At 32.6% G+C, this 21164-nt stretch overlaps 2 protein-coding genes across 2 annotated transcripts in view; one reads left to right on the forward strand and one right to left on the reverse strand.

The window, feature by feature from the left end:
- Nucleotides 1-16352, forward strand: part of LOC133174172 (protein Aster-B-like) — a 30074-nt gene extending 13722 nt beyond the window's left edge. The window contains exons 7-16 of the mRNA XM_061309235.1: nucleotides 2741-2893; nucleotides 3300-3465; nucleotides 5102-5251; nucleotides 5466-5674; nucleotides 8960-9062; nucleotides 9680-9949; nucleotides 12867-12936; nucleotides 15228-15341; nucleotides 15852-15972; nucleotides 16188-16352. Coding sequence (XP_061165219.1) covers nucleotides 2741-2893; nucleotides 3300-3465; nucleotides 5102-5251; nucleotides 5466-5674; nucleotides 8960-9062; nucleotides 9680-9949; nucleotides 12867-12936; nucleotides 15228-15341; nucleotides 15852-15972; nucleotides 16188-16271 — 1440 coding nt within the window. The 3' untranslated portion in view covers nucleotides 16272-16352. The remainder of the gene's footprint in view (nucleotides 1-2740; nucleotides 2894-3299; nucleotides 3466-5101; nucleotides 5252-5465; nucleotides 5675-8959; nucleotides 9063-9679; nucleotides 9950-12866; nucleotides 12937-15227; nucleotides 15342-15851; nucleotides 15973-16187) is intronic.
- The window catches only part of LOC133174152 (NADH dehydrogenase [ubiquinone] 1 alpha subcomplex subunit 5-like), a 173632-nt gene that overhangs the window by 29941 nt on the left and 122527 nt on the right, over nucleotides 1-21164 (reverse strand). The window lies entirely within an intron of this gene.

Consider the following 21164-nt stretch of genomic DNA (forward strand, 5'->3'; position numbering starts at 1 on the left):
AATCCCCTCGCTCTCCCGTTGTCAGTAAGCCATTGATATTTCACCAAAAAAAATTGCACGTATATTACAAATGCAACCAGCAGATATGTACCGGTATATAGGGTAGGGAGCACGGTTCGCATTTAATCTGATAAATATTCGTGGATGCTGTCCTCTCGTGTTCTAAATATAGGTGTTCATGATTTTGACATTCATTCTCCAATTTTAGTCACAAGATTAGTATACAAAAAACGATTAACACCTTGTTTACAGACAAACAGACACGACCTTTTGGGACCCATTATACTCTTCATCCTGTATTAGTTTATACTAAGTGTATCTTAATTTGTAACCCTACCCCCCCCCCCCCCCCCCCAAAAAAAAAAAATCCAGATATTCATAAACAGTTATCTATCATATCCTTTCCCCTTGAAATCCCCCCCCCCCCCCCAAAAAAAAATCTTACTTAGGCCATAAGATGATAAGAACTTTTATTTATAGTTTCAACCTTGTTCTGAACCAAAAAAAAAGGATGCGTTATTTACAAAAAAACAAATACTCAGTAATAATTAAGGAGACGGATAAATATGTTTTTAATTAACTTGTTTTCAAATCCCGTTTAATCTTTGTCAAGTGTATGTTTATTCATTATGCTTGATATTCTAAAAAAAATGGTTTAAGCTAGGATTTATTACCCAATGTTAAAAGCAAAAGCAATTTTTTTTTAGTAAAAAAGAAAACAATGCCCTTGTCAACCGAAGTCTTCCTTTACAAAACACCCTTCTTGCTAGTTTATAGAATATCCCATATATCATGGTGAACATTACATCTTAATCTCATCTTACATGAACAATGCAGCTGGATACTAAGATGTGGATACGGAGCAAATTTTTTTCTAACATTCTAATAGCATGATTGTATTGGTTTGAATTAAATTTTGAATTCTTCTCATTATCCTTTCACTTTCTCTCATAAAATAAAACATTGTTCGTATGTATTTTAACTTTACAGCATAATTTCAGTACAAAATGCAAAAGTTCCCTGGTGTTTATTTTGTAAAAACAAGATTGCCGGTATCGACTTGTCCGACAATTCGTAGGAATTATATGATCCCGATATCATTTCGATCCAACAGAATATGGAATACAACCCTAATTTATTTTCTTCGAATTTTATTCCATATTGACACAGTTAATTGAATTCGTTTATCAAATTTTACTTCCGATAAACTGCAAATATTTTTTTTCCCTTTAATCGATCTCATCCATAAAATATGGAATTTCAGAATTAATGTTGCTTAAAATTACCTCTGATATATACAAATTATATTTTTTCAACTTGTCTATATATTTATCAGTTTAGAATTGTATTTTGTAAGTTTTCCTATACCAAGGATTATTTTAAATTAACAACGCCTTATAGCCAATTCCTATATCATTTATCGGCAAGGAAGTGGGCTACGCACAAAAATTAGCCATAAAGTATTTTACTTCCACCAGTCTAAAACATCAGACTGAAAGGTATCGTCTCGGCCCTTTGGCCAAATTACATGTAACAGAGAAGCTTAGGCGCATTGCACTGAACACCTTAATGGTAGATCTTTTTTCCTAATTGCTGGTTTATTAATCAAAAATTAAATCAGTTAGCCTAATATGTGTTTAATCTTTCAGTCTACATTAATTCCAAAATGAATATTTATACAACTTTTATAGAATTAATTCTAATAAATTTAATTCAAATTCATAGGTAAAAGTTGTTTTATGATATTTTTCTAAGTGAGAACCATTCTTGGAAAAATTTAGCTTGCTTTTTTATTTAATTTAGGAATAGAAAAATCTACGCGGGCCGCAGACGCAAAATTAATAGAACGTCGTACGCTTCAATTTTTGGACTTTGAGCGAAATATTTTAGAAGGCATCAAACCGTATAGTAAAAAAGTTGAATGCAAATGAAGAAAAAGATGGAGAATGAAAAATACTAATGTTGATCTATATACTATATTTTACCTTATTATTTAGCAAATATTTAACAAACTATCGATAATGTTTAGGATTATTCATCTGATTTTAATTTAATTCGCTTCTGATTTTTATGAATTCATTCTTCATAATCGATTATTGGTATTTATCGAAAATATCTTTAAAATATCATAATAATTAATGATTAAAATTGGGACAAAATATACATGTAAAAAAAAAAAGAATTTCTAAATCCACATAGTTTTCTTGATGTTAAAATTGAATAAATTTCCATACACCTATCCTGTATTTGACGCGCACTAAGCGTAAACCAGAAAAAATCCCACAAAATAATGTCAAAGAAATTGTGACGTCATTTTAATCTCGCAGTGACGTTATATTTTCTGTACACTGACGTCGCAGCCAGAGGGTTAATTAGGGAAATTCAATATGATTAATATACCCTAATATTTGTGGTTATTCTTTGCTCAAAAGCATCCTGTTTTTGTACAAAAAACATTTTCATAACCACTTAAGTGTACAAGTATACATACAATGTTAAATAAAAGGATATTTAACTTCATCTCTTCATTGATTACTGTGACATCATGTGAATTTAAACTATAATTCATATGATTTAATTATGTGGGTAGAGATGAAAATCTTCTTAGCTCATTAATTTGTTAATGAAGATGGTGTATGAAATACTGGTAGCTTTAATTCCTTGGTATTTCTACACCCAGAATCCAGAAATAAGCCCTAAGGATGTATAATTTACTGTTGTTTGTGTGTACTGTTGACAGCCTATGGCAGCTAAAGAGATGTGGCAATGGATTCACTATAACTACGGGGAGGAGCTGTGTCTGGACTCCAGTGATGACGATTATGTAGCCCCACCCTCACTCATAGAAGAACCAATCAGGGAGGAGTCTGTGACCCCCAATAGGTTGAATCAGGTCAGTGTCCCCTAGTAGGTTAAATCAGATCAGTGACCCCCAGTGGGTTAAATCAGGTCTGTTTTTAGTGTAGGGAATGAAAGCAGTGCAAAAAGATAATTTTTAGTCTTATTGTCCAAATATTTTAGATACAGTTGAACTTCAGTATCTTGAACAGGGATATCTCAAAATACCATGGATATGTCGAAGTGATTTTGAAGTCCTGAGCACTTATTTCTTAAATATTTTACCCTGGATATCTCAAATCCTCAGATATCTCAAAGTATTTTCTTGGTCCCATGAAGTTCGAGATAACGAGGTTTGACTGTATTATTATATACTAGAATAAATTTACATGATGTATGTTTAGTATTTAAGCTTTTTGAAGCAACAGTTTGACTATTAACCTGATTTATTTTACTAACAGACAGAAAACACAGACTCTGATTGTATCCTGTTACCAGGGCTACCTCAGAATGACCTGGACATTAATAACAGTAAAGACCAGCAGTTATTTGCCCCAGCAGCAGTAGAGGATAATCCAGTGGAAGATGTTGCTACTGATCAGAGTGATACCACAGAGGACAGTGAGGGTTAGTTCAGTTTTCTGGAAAATAGCAAAAAAAATTAATATTGATATTGATAAAAGAAATTAGGTATTTGTAAAGGGAAATACTTCTCATAACTACAGAATCAGAGAGAAACATTTAAAGAGTAATTAGGCTAGAGGAGTGGAGTCTTTAGCTTTAAAGAAAATTAGAAAGCATTTCAGAGATTAAAATGCAACTTTCTAACAATTTAGATTTGAATGTTAATGAGTATTGAGTAAAATTTTGATGAAGTAAGGGACAAAATCAAAAGTTTAATATCTGACAAATAATTAAATTCACAGTAGTAAGTTTTCACACACCCCCATCCAAAAAAATAAATGTGATAAATATTGATTCAGATTTGATTATGAAGTACTGTGAAATCACTTAATTTTGTGTGTGTGTGTGGGGGGGGGGGTCTTGGTATGAAGAAACCCACAAATTGGTAACCTCCTAAAAATGTGAAATTTGAAATATATAACATTACATACTTTTTCAACCAGAAATTCAAATCCGCATTAACCAGTATTTTATTCTCTAACCACAAAGATTTGTCCCCTCGAAAATATGTGAATTTATAGAACTATACATTTATTGACGGAGTTCAAGGGCAACAAGCATTTTGTCAGATCCAAGAACCAAACTGCTTGCTTGAAGCTGTTATGCCAAAGGCAGACAGCTTGGTTCGAGGGGTTAACAAAACTCATTTTACCCAAGAACACAGGCAATACAATGTAAAGTTTTTTGTTTTTTTTTTTATACCTTTTAATTTTTATTATGTCTTGCACTGGCTTCCATGCTTGTGATAATTGATAAGATATAGCTGATCCTGCCTACAGTGTGACGTAAAAAAAAACAAACCATCATAGCGGTCTAACATCTTATTGACAAGTCAAATACCTCACACTCAGCAGTCAAACTTTTTTTTTGGATTGCTTGGAAATACATTGGAAATGCGAGACATTTTTTAGTATAGATTTACTTGTGTATAGGAAACAATTTTTAAAGGTATAACAGTAATATTTATTGCCTATACATATCTTATGTGTCATTTTGTTTATTCGTAAATATTTACATTTCCAAATAATTTTCCTTGAGATTCTTTGCAAATAGGAAGACTGTTCATTTTCTCATGAACTACCATGGATGAGCATGAATATCTCCATTGTTACGTCATAATACCGCACTTGATGTCAAAACTATAGTGCAGACTGTTTTGCTTTAAAAATGACAGTTGAATGATGAAATTTGTGGTAACTCATCAGAAAATAATGTAAATATAAAAAATGAATTTAATTTTCGAAAATTCATGACATACATGACCTACAACGCTTCACGCCGGCATATTCATCATGAAGCTTTAACGCGCTTCATGAAATATTCCGGCGTGAAGCGTCGTAGTTCATGTCCTCATGAATCTTCAAAAATTAAATTCATTTCTTAAAAAGAAGTGTTTCAAATACTACAATATTTTATAATTAAAAGTTTCATGTATAATGAGCACTTTTGTACGCAATTATCGAAGTTGGACAACAAAAACTTTGGGGCTTTTAACCCCCTTCTTCCTAGTTATATGAATTTAGTTTTCTATCAGACATCAATCTTCTGATCTTGCCTCTAATCTGTTGATGTCTTGCAGGAGAAGGAACACTGTTTTGTGCTGAACATAACCATTTTGAGAAACCTATGTTGGATGAGGTGTACTTTATTCCAGTGGAGAAAATGTTTGAGATGCTGTTTACAGAGTCCGACTTCTACAATGAGTTCCACTCTAGAAGGGGGTCAAAAGGTCATGTCATTTATATGAAAGTTTTATTTCTTTATTTTCTTCAAATGAAGAGTGTAAAATATTTAACTATTAATGAAATTTAAACAAATAAATTGCCATTTGCTTTACAAATGTGCCTGAAGTTCTTATTTTTTAAAACAATGTTTGTAATCCATAATCACAACTGTAGGATTAATAATAAGACTTGATGTTTACTGCTTTTTTACCATTGCAGACTTCACCTTTACCCCATGGAAAGACATGGGACATGGTAAACAAACTCGCACGGTCAGCTACACCATCCCATTAAACTACTCGATAGGTCCAAAGTCTTCCCAGGCCGTTGAGCTGCAGACTTGTCAGAAGGATCCAACCCCTGGTACTTACTTCACAGTAGACACAGAGTGTTCCTGTCTGGGGATTCCTTATGGAAATACATTCATAGTAAGTATGATTAGTTTTATGACTAGTTCTCAAACTTTTCATTACAAGTCTAGTTCATTTTTTGCTTTAACATCACTTACGAATATGTGAAGGTTCATATATGGCTGGGTAACTACATTTGTACATTCCCAGTTAGTAGAGGTTGGTACCAGTAACTTCAAATAGAGTATCATAGATGAAGGTTGTCATGAAGAATAAAAATAAAAGTGATAACATGTATCTACTGATCTAGAGTGTTGATAACATGTATATACTGATCTAGAGTCTTGATAACATTTATCTACTAATCTATAGTCCTCATAACATGCGTCTACTGATCTAGAGTGCTGATAACATGTATCTACTGATCCAGAGTGCTGATAACATGTATCTACTGATCTAGAGTGCTGATAGCATGTATCTACTGATCTAGAGTGCTGATAACATGTATCTGTTGATTGTTATTAAAGATTGGTTTCACTGCATGATTAAACTTGTTTTCGTTATGACATTCAGAAGGTCACATTGAAGGGGTATTGATTCCACTTACAGTCAGTAGGTCACATGGAGGCATAAGGCCATCCTTTTGAAATGTTTGGAATTGCGGGGTTTGGTTCAGACTCAAGAGGGAGGGAGGGAAATCATTATTATTTTTTCAAAATTGAAGTTTAATTAAAAACTGTTGATAAAAATCTCAATAAGCAGTGAACACATTGTTTTCCTGAGTTTTTGTAAAAGGTATTTCCTAACAACCAAGAACCCAGTTTTTGCATAGATCCCATACTAAAAAGGTGTATGGGTGGCATGTGTGTTCAGGAGAATTGATTAAATTTAAAAAAAAATTACCTTTGGCAAATATTTTTTTTTTCAGGAGGGGTAATTTCAATGAGGCAAAAGCCAATTCCAGACAAACAGTAATTTTACTTTGGTGTAACATGGATTTGTATAGGATTTGTCACATAATTACATAAACTAAACATGCTGAAATAGCACATTCTTCAACAGGAACTGGGATGAATATCTATACCTCTGAAGGTTTAAGATTATCTGGCCCTGGGAATTAATGGTTGTTAAATCTACAAACCATTGAAGGCCTTAAATTCTGAGCTCTCGGAGTTATTTGTTGGTTAATATCTACACTGGCAGATGTTTGGGAAGGGGAAAGTGCAGAAAACAATTCTACAACACTGTAGACTTCATCTCAACTCAACCAATTTAAAAAAAAAGTATTTTCTTTGCATAAGGACCTTTGCTTTTCTCTTTTATTTGCAAAACATTAAAGTTCATATTCACATCATAGATCTTTCTGTCCATTTGACTACACAGTGTCTGTTCTTATGAAACAGAATTTTCACTGCTAGACTAATATTGAGTTGGAAAAAAGTGATATCAACAATCTTTCAAGGATGGCAGTCATTACTGAAGAATTTCATCTTTTCTTCCTAACTGTTATATTTTATCAATATTTTATGACCCTCATGACTGCAGAATCGTGAAGTTTATGGGCCAGGTATCTAGTGGAAGTATTTCTCACTTTCCATCAAGCAAGGTTGTTGTTCACATCTAAAACAATAAAGCTAGCATATACATACAGATCTGAAATCATAAGACTGACATTAGTTCTCACTTTGATCACCGCCTAGATATGTGAAAATGAAGGTTATGATTATATAACTTATGTTTGAAGTTGCTAGGATGACGAATAAAGGATATTTAAAATGAGGAATATCTGTATTTGAATTAATTCAGTAAGTTTGATAAATAAAGAGCATTAAATGTGCACTTCAAAGTTAAAAAAAAAGCATTCAATATTTTATGATGACATAATGGGTGCTGCATGACAGGTGTGCACACTTCTGCACTATATGCCCTATCCCTAGGAATAAACTCGATACTGGATATTGAGTGACTATGTCAGCTCAGGTGTAAATTACTCTTTTATTAGTGTTTATATGTTAATCTTCATAAAAAAACTCTTCTAAGATAGGGGCTAAGGCAAGGAAGATACAGGTAAGTGATTTGTAGACATATCATGATTTTTATTGAATTGTTTTGAATTGAAATAATCTATTATTTTGCATGATAAATTCATGTGGTTAAATTGCAGTTGGCATTTAAATTTTGAATTGATTTATAAATAAATTTCGCACTAAGATATGGTGAAATCAATTAGAATGGTAGTAAATCCAATCAGTCCAAGGTTATGTATATCAAATTTGGCAGCAAAAAAGTGCGCTAGCAGAATTTAAAAAAAAAAAAAGCATGAGAAGTAAACAATTGAATTTTTGGAATAATTTAAAAGACAAATATTGACATTTTCAAAACTTTTAAGAAAAGTTGATTGAGAACATTTTAACAATAAGTACATTTGCATGCACAGAATGCATCAAAATATTGTGCATTATAAATGAGATTTTAAAAGCTACATGATAGAGTTTACCGGTACATATTAAGGTAAATTTCATTTCAGTGAAATGGTGATACTTAAGCATGTAAATCGTAAATACCTCTACAGATATACTAGTACAGATACAGTAAACTTTCTTCAAGTTGGTTCTGGAAATGTACTGCAGTTGAACTTCGGTAATCTCAAACACAGATATCTCAATTACCATGGATATGTTGAAGTGATTGGGAAGTCCTAACCAAGTCATTCTTATCTTTCTTAAGTATTTTACCCTCAATATCTTGAAACCTTGGATATCATGAAGTTTTTTTCTCAGTCCCATCAAGTTTGAGATAATGAGGTCTGACTGTATATAATTCTCTCATGAGGTATCACTGACAAATCTTAAGCACCTCTTACAGATATACCATTGAGATTCAGTATACTGTCTGTTCCAGAAAGGCAATAAGTTTTTTGTAAAGTATCATCTCCAGTTAATCTGATTCACATACATATACAACATTCATATACATGTATATACAACATACATACATATACAACATATATACATATACAACATACATATATATACAACATACATATATATACAACATACATATATATACAACATACATATATATACAACATACATACATATAGAACATGTATACATATACAACATACATATATATACAACATACATATATACCTTTACAGATTCAGTCTATTTTCTGGTAATGCATCATTGACAGCATCACAGTCATAGAGGAATCTATAAAGATTTTATCAGTGTGTTACTGATAAAATGACCAGAGTGTCAGTTTGGAGTTTTTCATTATCCACACCAGATATGCAATATACATGTATACTAGTATTTAAGAGTTACTTTGCATTTGATATGTATCTTCCTTTTCTTTAAGGTTGTCAATAGATACTGCATATCCAAGGTCAATAGGTACAAGTCCCGTCTCCAGGTCACGTCAGAGGTCCGCTACAAGAAGTCTGTTTGGGGACTGGTCAAGAGTATGTATTATAAATAAAATTGATAAACACAGCATAGTCAAAAATAGAATTTATAAATGTAGTATATTAAACTAGATTAATTACATTTTAAATTTAAGACCCCTGTGCGAAATTGTAGACTATGTAAGAAAAAGTACACATGAATGTCTATTTCAAAAAAAGATGTTATATCTGTAAATATTCTTGTGTAACTTTGAGTGAAAAAGAGAAGATAATGAAGTAAAGATCAATAGATAATGTCTTACGTTTTGTTACAAAAGATAATGAGGGTGGATAGTCTACTGTTTCTATGGGTGATATTGATCACCAATATGACATTATCATAAAATACCAATCAAAAACTACTTTCTGTAAAACAGAAAAGAAACTCATGAACTTGCTTGAATGCTTTTATAATTGGGGAAAAGTCTGAACCTTTAATATTGATGATGAGCTAGATCTTGGACAAACTTAGTTTAGCATTTGGATAGTATGAAACCATTTGGTACTGGTTTACAAGGTCTACTTCTTGATTTATGAGATATATAGTAACTTGAATTAAATTGGCAATTACAATATATTATTTAAATTGTGGAATGAAATACATGTATGTGATTATAATTCCGTCATCTTTACAGGTATGATAGAGAAGAATAGTATACAAGGTTGTATAGATCACTTCAATACCCTTAGTGTTCACTTGAAGCAAGAGTCAGACAAATTTGAAACCAGTGTTCTGCAGACTCGTGCTAGTGGCAAAAGGAAAATTAGAAAGAGGAGAGTTCGAGCTCAGCATCCAGTAGTCCCAGAAATCCACAAACTAAAACCCACCAGACACCTGTCTCTGATAGATAAACAGACAAGACAAGCTGTCAAGTCAAGTCTAACACCCACCACCCCAGTCAAAAGTAAGTCATGGCATTTTATAGTAAAGATTTGCTAGATGCATACTTTTACATGGGTACACATATACATGTTTACATGTCTGTGGTATGGAAACATCTACACAATTTTTCTTGTTCTATTGTATATACATGTAGTATAATTGGCAGCTACATATTTCCTTTATTTTATATCCATTGCTTAGAAATGTGTACATGTAGAGAATTGATTGTTTCAGTTCTTTGTTTCACAGTTAGGAAAAAGAATTAAATTAGTGAAAGATATTTTCATTGCAATTCAATTTCAATGTACAGTAATTGATATGAAGTTTTTATGCCACATCATAAATATAAATATAGGCAGAGCCTCTTGTTGTTTCTGGCATCCATTCTTCTGTCTGTGCTTTCTTATTTTAAGCACAGTTTCAAAGAAACTGTTTTCTGACTTGAACCTCCCCTATGATTTTGACCTCACATTTCATCATCTAACCTAGTTTCATAGGAGCACTTTTTTAGCTCATCTGATCTGAAGGCTCAAGTGAGCTTTTCTGATCAAAATGTTCCATTGTTTGTTGTCCTCTTTGTCATTGTCATTAACTTTTTGCAATTTTATCTTCTTCTCCAGAACCACTGGGCCAATTTCAACCCAACTTGGCACATAGTATTCTTGGGTGAAGGGCATTCAGGTTTATGCAAATAAAGGCCAACACTCTCTTCTAAGGGTGGATATTAAGAAATAATGAAAATTTGGTTGGGCCATTTAAAAATCTTATTCTCAAAAATTTCTGGACCAGAACAGATGAAACTTGAATGAAAGCTTTCTGACATACCAGTAATGTAGATTCATGTTTGTTAAAATCATGACCCTGGGGGGTAGGGTGGGGCCACAATGGGCTATCAAAATTTTACTTAGGAATGTATAGGATATATATTTAAAAATTCTTTTCTCAAGAACAGCAATGCCATGATTAGTCATATTTACTTGTAAGTTCTTACTCATTGGACTTCCCAGTGAATTCAACTGGAGACCAAATTATTGTTATAAAATTGACTTGACCTATCATTTGACCTTGACTTCACTTCTTGTCATTAAGCATAAGCTCAGATTTATAATTTACTATTTGCTGAGACCAAAAAGGTTCTTTTCTTGTCATATTGTATGTTACAAAACAATGTACCGGGTATTAATTTTCACAAAGTTAAGGGAAAGTTTTTGGTGCCTTTGTTTCTTTGTTCCTCTGCAAAATAAGCTTATTTTAGTGAATATAATATTTTATTATACCTCTGTGAATTTTTTCTATATAAAAATATTACGAATAAACATGCTATTTTTTCCAAACAGCCCCTACCGTGGAATAGTTTTTGTGCTATTTGCCCATGGTGAAATAGTCATTAAACTATTCACCGGCAGCATTCTGTTTCCCTCGCTTTTCATCTCGGAACTCTTCTGGTTTTATACAGATTGTGACGTAACACAAGTAAAGACTGCTTCGGTATAATAAAACACTTATTTACTGACTATTCGGACAATAGCAAGTTTATCGTTCCCCTCGACAGCAACTATTTCCCTCGGCTGCGCCTCGGGAAATAGTTGCTGTCTTGGGGAACGATAAACTTGCTATTGTCCTCATAGCCAGTAAATAGGTGTATATTAGCACCTTGTCAACTTATTTAAAAACATATACATACTAGTACATGATTAAAGCTTATACATGTCATTGTTAAAACACTTGTGCGCTAATTTACATTTATACTTATCATTTGAAGAGGACGACTGGGCTAAATTTTAATGCCCTAGTATATGAACCTTTATAGTAATTAAGGATTAGTGAAAATTAAATGACATCTTTTCAAAGTCTTCTTCTCAAAATTCACTGAGCCAGAAAAGATGACACTTACATGTAAGCTTCCTGACCTAATTAAGATTATAATTTGTTCAAATCATGATAATCCTGATGTTGTGTTGAATTAAGTCTAAATAAATTGTAACTCCTTTAGGTCTAGATTTTTGTCCACAACATAGAGTCAAAATACGTATTATGAAATTGAAGAGGGGAATTTGAAAAAAAACAAAATCTGCTGGGCCAAATGACTCAGATGAGCTTTGCAACACATGGGCCTCTTGTTAAAATTATGAACCCTGTGATTAGAGATGGGCTAAAATCAGAGCTCCAAATTCTACATAATGTCTAAGTAAAAAAACCAACACTGTTCCTGAGCAGCATGGTCATTTTAATCGATGCATCCTAATGTTGTGTGGATTCAACTTTGAATATTTACATTTCCAAATATTTTTCCTTCAGATTCTTTGCAATTTAGAAGACTGTTCATTTTCTCATGAACTACCATGGATGAGCATGAATATCTCCATTGTTACGTCATAATACTATACTTGACGTCAAAACTATAGTGCAAACTGTTTTGCTTTAAAAATGACAGTTGAATGATGTCATTTGTGGTAACTCATCAGAAAATAATGTAAATATAAAAAATGAATTTAATTTTCGAAAATTCATGACATACATGACCTACAACACTTCACGCCGGCATATTTATCATGAAGTGCTAACGCGCTTCATGAAATATGCCGGCGTGAAGCGTCGTAGTTCATGTCCTCATGAATCTTCAAAAATTAAATTCATTTCTTAAATAAATCATAGCCCCTATAGTATTAGGATTGGTCCACAATATGGAGTCAAAATTTTTATGAAATTAAAGAGGGAAATGTAAAAAAAAAAAAATTCTGGCAATGAACAGCAGGGCTATAATGACTCGGTGAGCATTATGACCCATGGGCCTCTTGCTTATGATTACTTCAAAAGTCAAGACTGTCGTCCATTTTGCCTTGATAGATATTAAAAAGCTGTAGTTGTGTATTTATTGAAAAAAAAACTGAATCTGTCATGTATATTGTTGTCATTAATGATTGTTTCTTTGTTAACAGGTGTTACAATACATAAAGAGGATATCTCTAAATTAAATGCAGATACATTAGTTAGAGTGATATTGGTTGTGTAAGTATCAATACAGTGTTGCTTGTAAATGTTCGTCTATGCCAAAATTATTAAACAGTTGAAGGGATTAAAGAAACGTTTTGAATGTTATTCTTTTATTTATATACACAGAGACACCCATGTTCTAAGTTAAATCAGTTAATTTCCAATTTATTAGGTGACCTTGGCAATGTATAGAGAAACCATTTATTATATAAATCAAAAAATTTGCTACTGAAAAAACTACAGTGTCAGGTATATTTTTAAGTTACCTGAGTCACTCAGGTGACCTAATGCTATCCGTATGTTGTGTGTTAACATTTGAACATTTTTAGCTTCTTCTCTGAAACTGCTTAACCAATTTCATCCAAATTTGGTATATAGCATCATATATGGGTGAAGGGGAACAAAAATTTTGAATTTCATGGTCTCTGCCCTCCTAAGGCCTGAGGGGTGGGGCTAAAACCACCAAAATTAATGCAATCTTTAAAAATCTTCTTCTTTACTCCTGGACATCAAGCAGTCAAACTGTTGGCATGATTGTAATAAGCATTGAGCCCTCTACCAAAATTATGAAATTCATTGCCCCAGGGTCAGGGGTTCTGGTGCTAGGGTGGGGCTATATAGATCATATAGTGAAAGTGCATTATTTCTTTGAAAATCTTCTTCTCTGCTCCTGGGTATTAAATAAACTAACTAAGAACATAGTTATGGTGAGCATGGCTGCATTTTCAGAAATTGTGAAATTCATGGCCCCGGGGTCAGGGGTTTTGGTGTTAGGGTAGGGCTCTATTGATTATATAGTGAAAATGCATTAATTCTTTGAAAATCTTCTTCTCTGCTCCTGGGTATTTAATAAAATAAGTAAGTACATAGTTATGATGAGGAAGAGTGCCTCTTCAAAATTGTGAATTTCATGGCCCCAGGGTCAGGGGTTCTGGTGTTATGGTGGGGCTCTATTGATTATATAGTGAAAATACATTAATTCGTTGGAAATCTTCTCTGCTCCAGGGTATTAAATAAACTAACTAAGAAAATAGTTATGGTGAGCATACCTGCCTTTTCAGAAATTGTGAATTTCATGGCCACGGGGTCAAGGGTTCTGGTGTTAGGGCGGGGCTCTATTGATTATATAGTGAAAATGCATTAATTCTTTGAAAATCTTCTTTTCTGCTCCTTGGTATTAAATGAACTAAATAAATTAAGTACATAGTTATGATGAGGAAGAGTGCCTCTTCCAAAATTGTGAATTTCATAGCCCCAGGGTCGGGGTTCTGGTGAAGGGGGAGGGGGCTCTATTGATTATACAGTGAAAATTCATAATTTCTTTCAAAATATTTTTTCTACTATTGGTTATAAAGCAAAGAAACAGGTGTATAGTTATGATGAGCAAAGTGCTTCTTCCAGAATTGTATTGTGGCCCCTGGATCAGATGCTCTGGTGTAAGGGTGGGGCTTTATTTATTTAATAATACCGTATATACTCACCTATAAGTCGGTTTTTTGGGAGTTAAACTTTGGTTCAAAACTCTTTATCCGACTTATACACGAGTTATGAAAAGACTGGTAATTAAGTGGGTCAATCCTTCTAATTTAAGCTTAAAAAATACAACCGACTTATAGGCGGACTGACTTATAGGCGAGTATATACGGTATACATTTCTTTGAAAATTTTCTATGCTTCTAGGCATATTGAAGGCAAACAGAGTAAAATTTTTAATATGCAAGGGTATTTTTACCAGAATTTTGAACACCTTGACCACTTAGGCAAGTGTTATGGTCCTGGCCAGGGCTCTATTAATTTGTATTCTGCTGAGCAAAGTTATTCCCCTTTGCCATTCACGTTTGAAAATTAATCACTGTAAATAATGTATTTGAAAGGTTATAGAATAAGAAAATTATGCAAGAATATTTATTGTATACATGTAATACAAAAAATACTTTCATAGTTTTAATGATCAGGTAGACTTGGAAATAATAGATGAATAAAAATGAGACAAAAATAACTTATCTTTTTAAATGTTCTTCAAAGGCCAAGAGAGGCCAATGTAAGAAGTAATAACATGGGGTTAAAAAATAGACATTTTGTTACTAGTCTGCATGGTAATAGTGATAAATGGGAGACAGATAGATATTAGACCAATTATTTTGTTGATCCTAATCATACTATTTTTCTTGTTTTGGGGCAGCAAAGCTTCATTTATCAGTTTTTGGATCCTCTAAATTGTTGTATTGTACTCAGGTGACCGTTAAGACCCTTGGACCTCTTGTTTGTCAGTTGTAAGTTAACTGATTTTTAATTTTATATTTTAGATTGGTCTTGTTGGTTTTCTTTAATGCCATACTTTTCTATAAGCTCTGGTCTTTGGAGAGTTACACTAATATAGTGTACTTCCCACGACAACATACAGTGACTGAAGATCTCAAGTGAGTTATAATCCAATATCTAGTAAAATACTACCTATATAACATATTACATGTATAAAAATGAAATATAATGATGCTAAATGTATAGCTTCATTAAAAATTGAAATTTTGTACATTTGACTTAATGTACATATGTGAAAGGGTTAGAGAGATTCAACATCTTTATGTTACGGTAAAACACACTTTAGACTTAACGAATTCATGCTGTAGCAAAGTGATTTTCATTCCTTGTGGTTTTAAAATGTATTGACAACTTAACAGATATAATGAATTAAGTTTATAGTGAAGCAAAATAGTCTGTGCTTGGCACTTTGCTATAAGCATGTTTTACAGTGTATAGAATACCTCAAGGGTATCTACGTTTATTTGCAAAAAATATTGTCTCCATGATTTTAGGATCATTTTTTTGTTCACTGACACATAGAGTGTTGAAGTGACTTTAGAAGAAGTGATATGTTTTCGATTATTTATGTAAAAAAAGTTTTATATAATTGTCTTTCTATTTTTCAGAAATTACCCCAAATCACAAGAAGAATGGATCCAGTTACTACAACAACAAAGACAATTACATGAGAGTGAAATTGATAGATGGAAGGAAATAATTACATCCTCAATAGATCTTATAGATCGAGTAAGAATAGTTTTATTATCCAAGACAAAATTACGTTCACCTCCATAAATTATTATGTAAAGATAACTTTACTTCAAGCTTTTCACTTTGTTGGAGTCCTAATATTTTCATAGCTTCATTCATCCTCATACAATAATACAGTATGAGGTAATGTTATTTACCAAAGTAAAATACTGCGTAGTAATAATGAATTTTTATTCTGATTAATTTTGTAGATAAAAGGCACATTGGGTGATGTGAAAAACAGTTTAGAAGGCAGACTTCAGAATTCAGACTTTTTTAAGGGAGAGAATACATAACACAGAGGAACCAGTTCTAAACTGGTGACCTTTCCCTTATAATCTCTAAATAACACAAAGGCAGGCAGCTGGCTGCTTGCTATGGGCATATTGTAAAACATAACATTCTTTGTCATGTTCTTCTCATAAAGCTTATTGTGTTTTTAATTTTAAAAAGATAAAAACATTTAGATAATAGCTACTTCTTCTACATATAGGTAGTTAATTTGTTTTTAAGCAAACTTCTGAGATGTATGTTTAAGTATCTGTTTCAGAAGTGATCATGTAGATTTTCAAACAAGTATAACAGACAGTATTTCATTATTGTTACAGTATAAAGTACTTTAAAATTGTTTTCATAAGATTGTGCATCTTCACTAGCCAAGAGTTTTTGATCCTTTACTCTCCTCACAAACCCTTGGCATACGGTGCAGTCAAAAGTTGGGATTGTTTACGACACGTGATCTCGAATCTTCCAACATACACACAAATTGCGTCATCAACAAAAATAAAAGGCGTATTTGAAAATTTAAGTTTTTAAAGAATAATTAACAAGAAGATATCGAGCAATGTTTAATTTGTTATTTATCGTGCAAATCTACATCTACAATAAGATTCCTGATCAAAATATTTGTACATCAGCTTAAGATTGGATGACACCATATCTATTTATAGAGTGACATGTTATCTTATGAATCGTTGTCTACTTGTGTTTTTCATTACCGAGACTAAAGAAGCAAGATATACCCCGAAGGCAAATATCATCATTTACAAATTAAAGCAATTTCTGATTGGTCGAACGATGTCGATCAACTCCAATCACAACTCGAGAAAAAAAACCCAACTTTTAATAGCACCGTATGCCAAGGGTTTGTGAGGAGAAAAGCGGATCAGAAACCCTTGGCTAGCGAAGATGAAGATTGTGAAGTAAAAGAGTAATTTATTTGCTTAATGAGCCAGAGGCTATCATTTTTAATATACATGTATACTGCATGCAAGTTTGTTTTGCATCAATTTAATTTTCATGTTTAGAAGTACAAAACTTTGATTATAATAAAACATGGTACAAGTTTAGAAAACATTAGGATATATATAGTTTTGTAAATGTTAAACTAAAAAAAGTGTTTCAATTCCAGGTTAATTTTTAATACAATCAAAGTTACAGTCTCGTCAGAGACTTCTGGATTCATCCAGAAACAATAAATGGCTTAACACTTTAAATTTTTATGCCCCCGGATCGAAAGATCCCGGGGGTGTATTGTTTTTGTCCTGTCTGTCTGTTTGTCTGTGTGTCTGTCTGTCTGTTGTCAACTTTAACCTTGCGCATTACTTTTGATTGGTTGGAGCTATGACTTTCATATTTCACATGTGTATTCCTTGTGACAAGACCTTTCTTTGGGTACCATCATATTTGACCTTGACCTTGGAGTTTGACCCACTTTTGCAAAATTTTATGAGACTTTAACCTTGGCCATAACTTCTGAACAGTTGGTGCTTGGGGTTTCAAACTTCACATGTGTATTCTTTGTGACAAGGCCTTTCTTTGGATACCAACAACTTTGACCTTTTGACTTTGACCTTGGAGTTTGACCTACTTTTGAAAAACTTTAACCTTTGCCATAAGTTTTGAACAGTTGGTGCTTAGGGTTTCATACTTCACATGTGTATTCCTTGTGACAAAACTTTCCTCTGGATATCAATCTCTTTGACCCTTTGACCTTGACTAGGAATTTGACCTACTTTTGAAAAACTTTAACCTTGGCCATAACTTTTGAACGGTTAGAGCTAGGGCTTTCATACCTTACATATGTAATCCTTGTGACAATACCTTCCTTTGGATACCAACCATTTGACCCTTTGACCTTGACCTAGGAGTTTGACCTACTTTTGAAAAACTTTAACCTTGGCCATAACTTTTGAACGGTTAGAGCTAGGGCTTTCATACTTCACATATGTAATCCTTGTGACAAGACCTTCCTTTGAATACCAACCACTTTGACCCTTTGACCTTGACCAAGGAGTTTGACCTACTTTTGAAAAACTTTAACTTTGGCCATAATTTTTGAATGATTGGTGCTAGGGCTTTCATACTTCACATATGTAATCCTTGTGACAAGACCTTCCTTTGGATACCAACCACTTTGACCCTTTGACCTTGACATAGGAGTTTGACCTACTTTCGAAAAACTTTAACCTTGGCCATAACTTTTGAATGGTTGATGCTAGGGCTTTCATACTTCACATATGTAATCCTTGTGACAAGACCTTCCTTTGAATACCAACCACTTTGACCCTTTGACATTGACCTAGGAGTTTGACCTACTTTTGAAAAACTTTAACTTTGGCCATAATTTTTGAATGATTGGTGCTAGGGCTTTCATACTTCACATATGTAATCCTTGTGACAAGACCTTCCTTTGGATACCAACCACTTTGACCCTTTGACCTTGACCTAGGAGTTTGACCTACTTTTGAAAAACTTTAACCTTGGCCATAACTTTTGAATGGTTGCAGCTAAGGCTTTCATACTTAACATATGTAATCCTTGTGACAAGACCTTCCTTTGGATACCAACAACTTTGACCTTGACCTTGATGTTTTACTTACTTTTAAAAAACTTTAACCTTCGCCATAACTTTTGAACAGTTGCAGCTAGGGCTTTCAAATTTAACATTTTTTATCTTTTGGCCTGGATTTTGACTTGCATTTGAGAAACTTTAACCTTTGCCATAAGCTGCCATACGGGGGCATCGGTGTTTCACAAACACTTCTTGTTAAAATTTGTTTTTAGATTTGATCGTGGGTATTAATTGATGTCTTTTTTTACACAGATGTGTACTTTATATATTCCTGCACAAGAATGATCAACTGATAGTATGGAAACATACCATAAATATTTGGAATCTGTATATTCATTTTTACTTTAATCTTATGTCAACAATTTCCTCTGATTGTTTTTGTTACAAGATCTGCACACAACAGCTTTTAATGTAACTGAAAATTATTTTTGTTTATTTACATATCTTTAAGAAATTACTTTAGAATAGGAATAAGTGAAAAGGCAATTCCTTTGTGAAAAAAGTGGGATAAATCTTTTATTAATTAGTATGTGCCTGTTCCTATACAAATCATCACCATTAAGGCAGTAAAACTTGCAGTAGTTGTTCTTCTTTATATATTTATTAAGAGAAAATGATGCACCTTCTAAGAGACTCATACTTTGCCTAAATTATTTCCATTTAGAAACTCAGTAGTGCTTTCAGATATAGAGCATGAAAGTGTGCAAAGCTCACAACACTTGTCCTACATTATGATGTTTATTTATGGAATGATTTGATTTGAAGCCAAAGATGCTTTAGATGCATGGGAGGTCTAAAAACATTTTTAAACATCTTGAACCAAAGTTAACATTGATGAATGGTTCTCACACCATCCCCTCCTTATTATGTTTTTGTCATTTAAACAGAATGCAATGTGCAATAAATATACAAAATACAAATATGTTTGACCAAAAATTGCTATGAATGCTAGGCATAACTCTTTCCACTGTGTTATGTTGTAAGTAGGGACATGTTACCCTGAAGGTTAGGTGCTTTTATAGATCATGACTACAATTAATCATTTTGTTTTGTGTTTGTGCAATTTTTTGTTTAACCCTCTTCTGATCTCATCATTGTTTTATCAAATATTTCACAATTATTGCGATATCTTTTCCAAATAGTTTTAACAGTTTTTTTTTTTTTTGTTACATGGAGAATATTCAACGTGCTCTTATCCACCAGATAAATATAAATTGGTTTGATATTCTAGTATTCTTTGGATGCTAGGATTAAAATTGAGCATCTAAATCAACCATGAAGTGCCTCAATAGTGTACACTAAATACTCATCAGTTACCTCAGATCTAACTAAAGTTAATTTACAATTACTAGATTACCTCCATCTTTGCTAGCCAAGGTTTTTTCCTCTATTGAATAGAGAATTGGCTACATAGTAAAGATGGTTTATGTCTAAATACATGTTACTTTTCACATGAAAAATTGAACTTTGAAAATGATATGGATTAAGTAGAATATTATATAGTTTACATTTGTTCTGTTGATATATAGAGGCAGTTAATAGTACATAATTATAATAATTTTATCAACATATCAGTGCTGGTTGTTATACCTTTGCCAATATTTTTTTTTTTTTTTGCCGAGTCCCCTATTAGAAATTTTTTTTTTCATTTGTTTCAAATCATTTTTTATGATGGTTATGGTTATATATATAAAGCTGTTTGAAGTGACCACATTCAAAATTTCCCTTGATAGGAAGGTTAATACATGTTTGTTTTGTACATATTTTCTCCATAGAACTTGAATCCTAATGTGTAACATATTGGTTTATTTTGAGATAACTTTGTTACTGTAAATCACATTTTTATTCGTGAGAATTCTATTTTCACATTACTACTTGAAATGGTCTGCTCGCGAAAATTTCATTCTCGCGTAAATTTTTGTTAGTATAGATTTTAAACAACAATACCCAGAATTTGTGAAAATTTTGTCTCGTTTATAAATACAAAATATATTTCTCGGGAAAATAAGGTGTCACAAAAATTTGGTAATCTACAGTAATTAATTTGATAAATATTTACTCATGCCTTTTTCTCATTAAAAATTTCTTCACAACTTTGTAAAAAATTATCAGTGTTTTTCCTCTTGATTTTTTTAAACATCTAATCTTGGTATTTTTATGATCATGCTCACATTGTTTCAGGAAGTCTTTCATATTCAAGATTTACTTCAAGCACTTGCTAGTAGAATATTCCTCTCCTAATAATGTACTGTACTGTCTCCAAAAAAGTAATTTATCTGCATGTTCTTACACTTTGTTGATCGAGTCTTAGTGTGTCAATCCAGAGTGTATAATT

The sequence above is a fragment of the Saccostrea echinata genome, unplaced genomic scaffold, assembly GCF_033153115.1.
Source record: "Saccostrea echinata isolate AGI-Se365-2 ecotype Australia unplaced genomic scaffold, CSIRO_AGI_Sech_v1 ptg000057l, whole genome shotgun sequence".
NCBI classification, from domain to species: domain Eukaryota; kingdom Metazoa; phylum Mollusca; class Bivalvia; order Ostreida; family Ostreidae; genus Saccostrea; species Saccostrea echinata.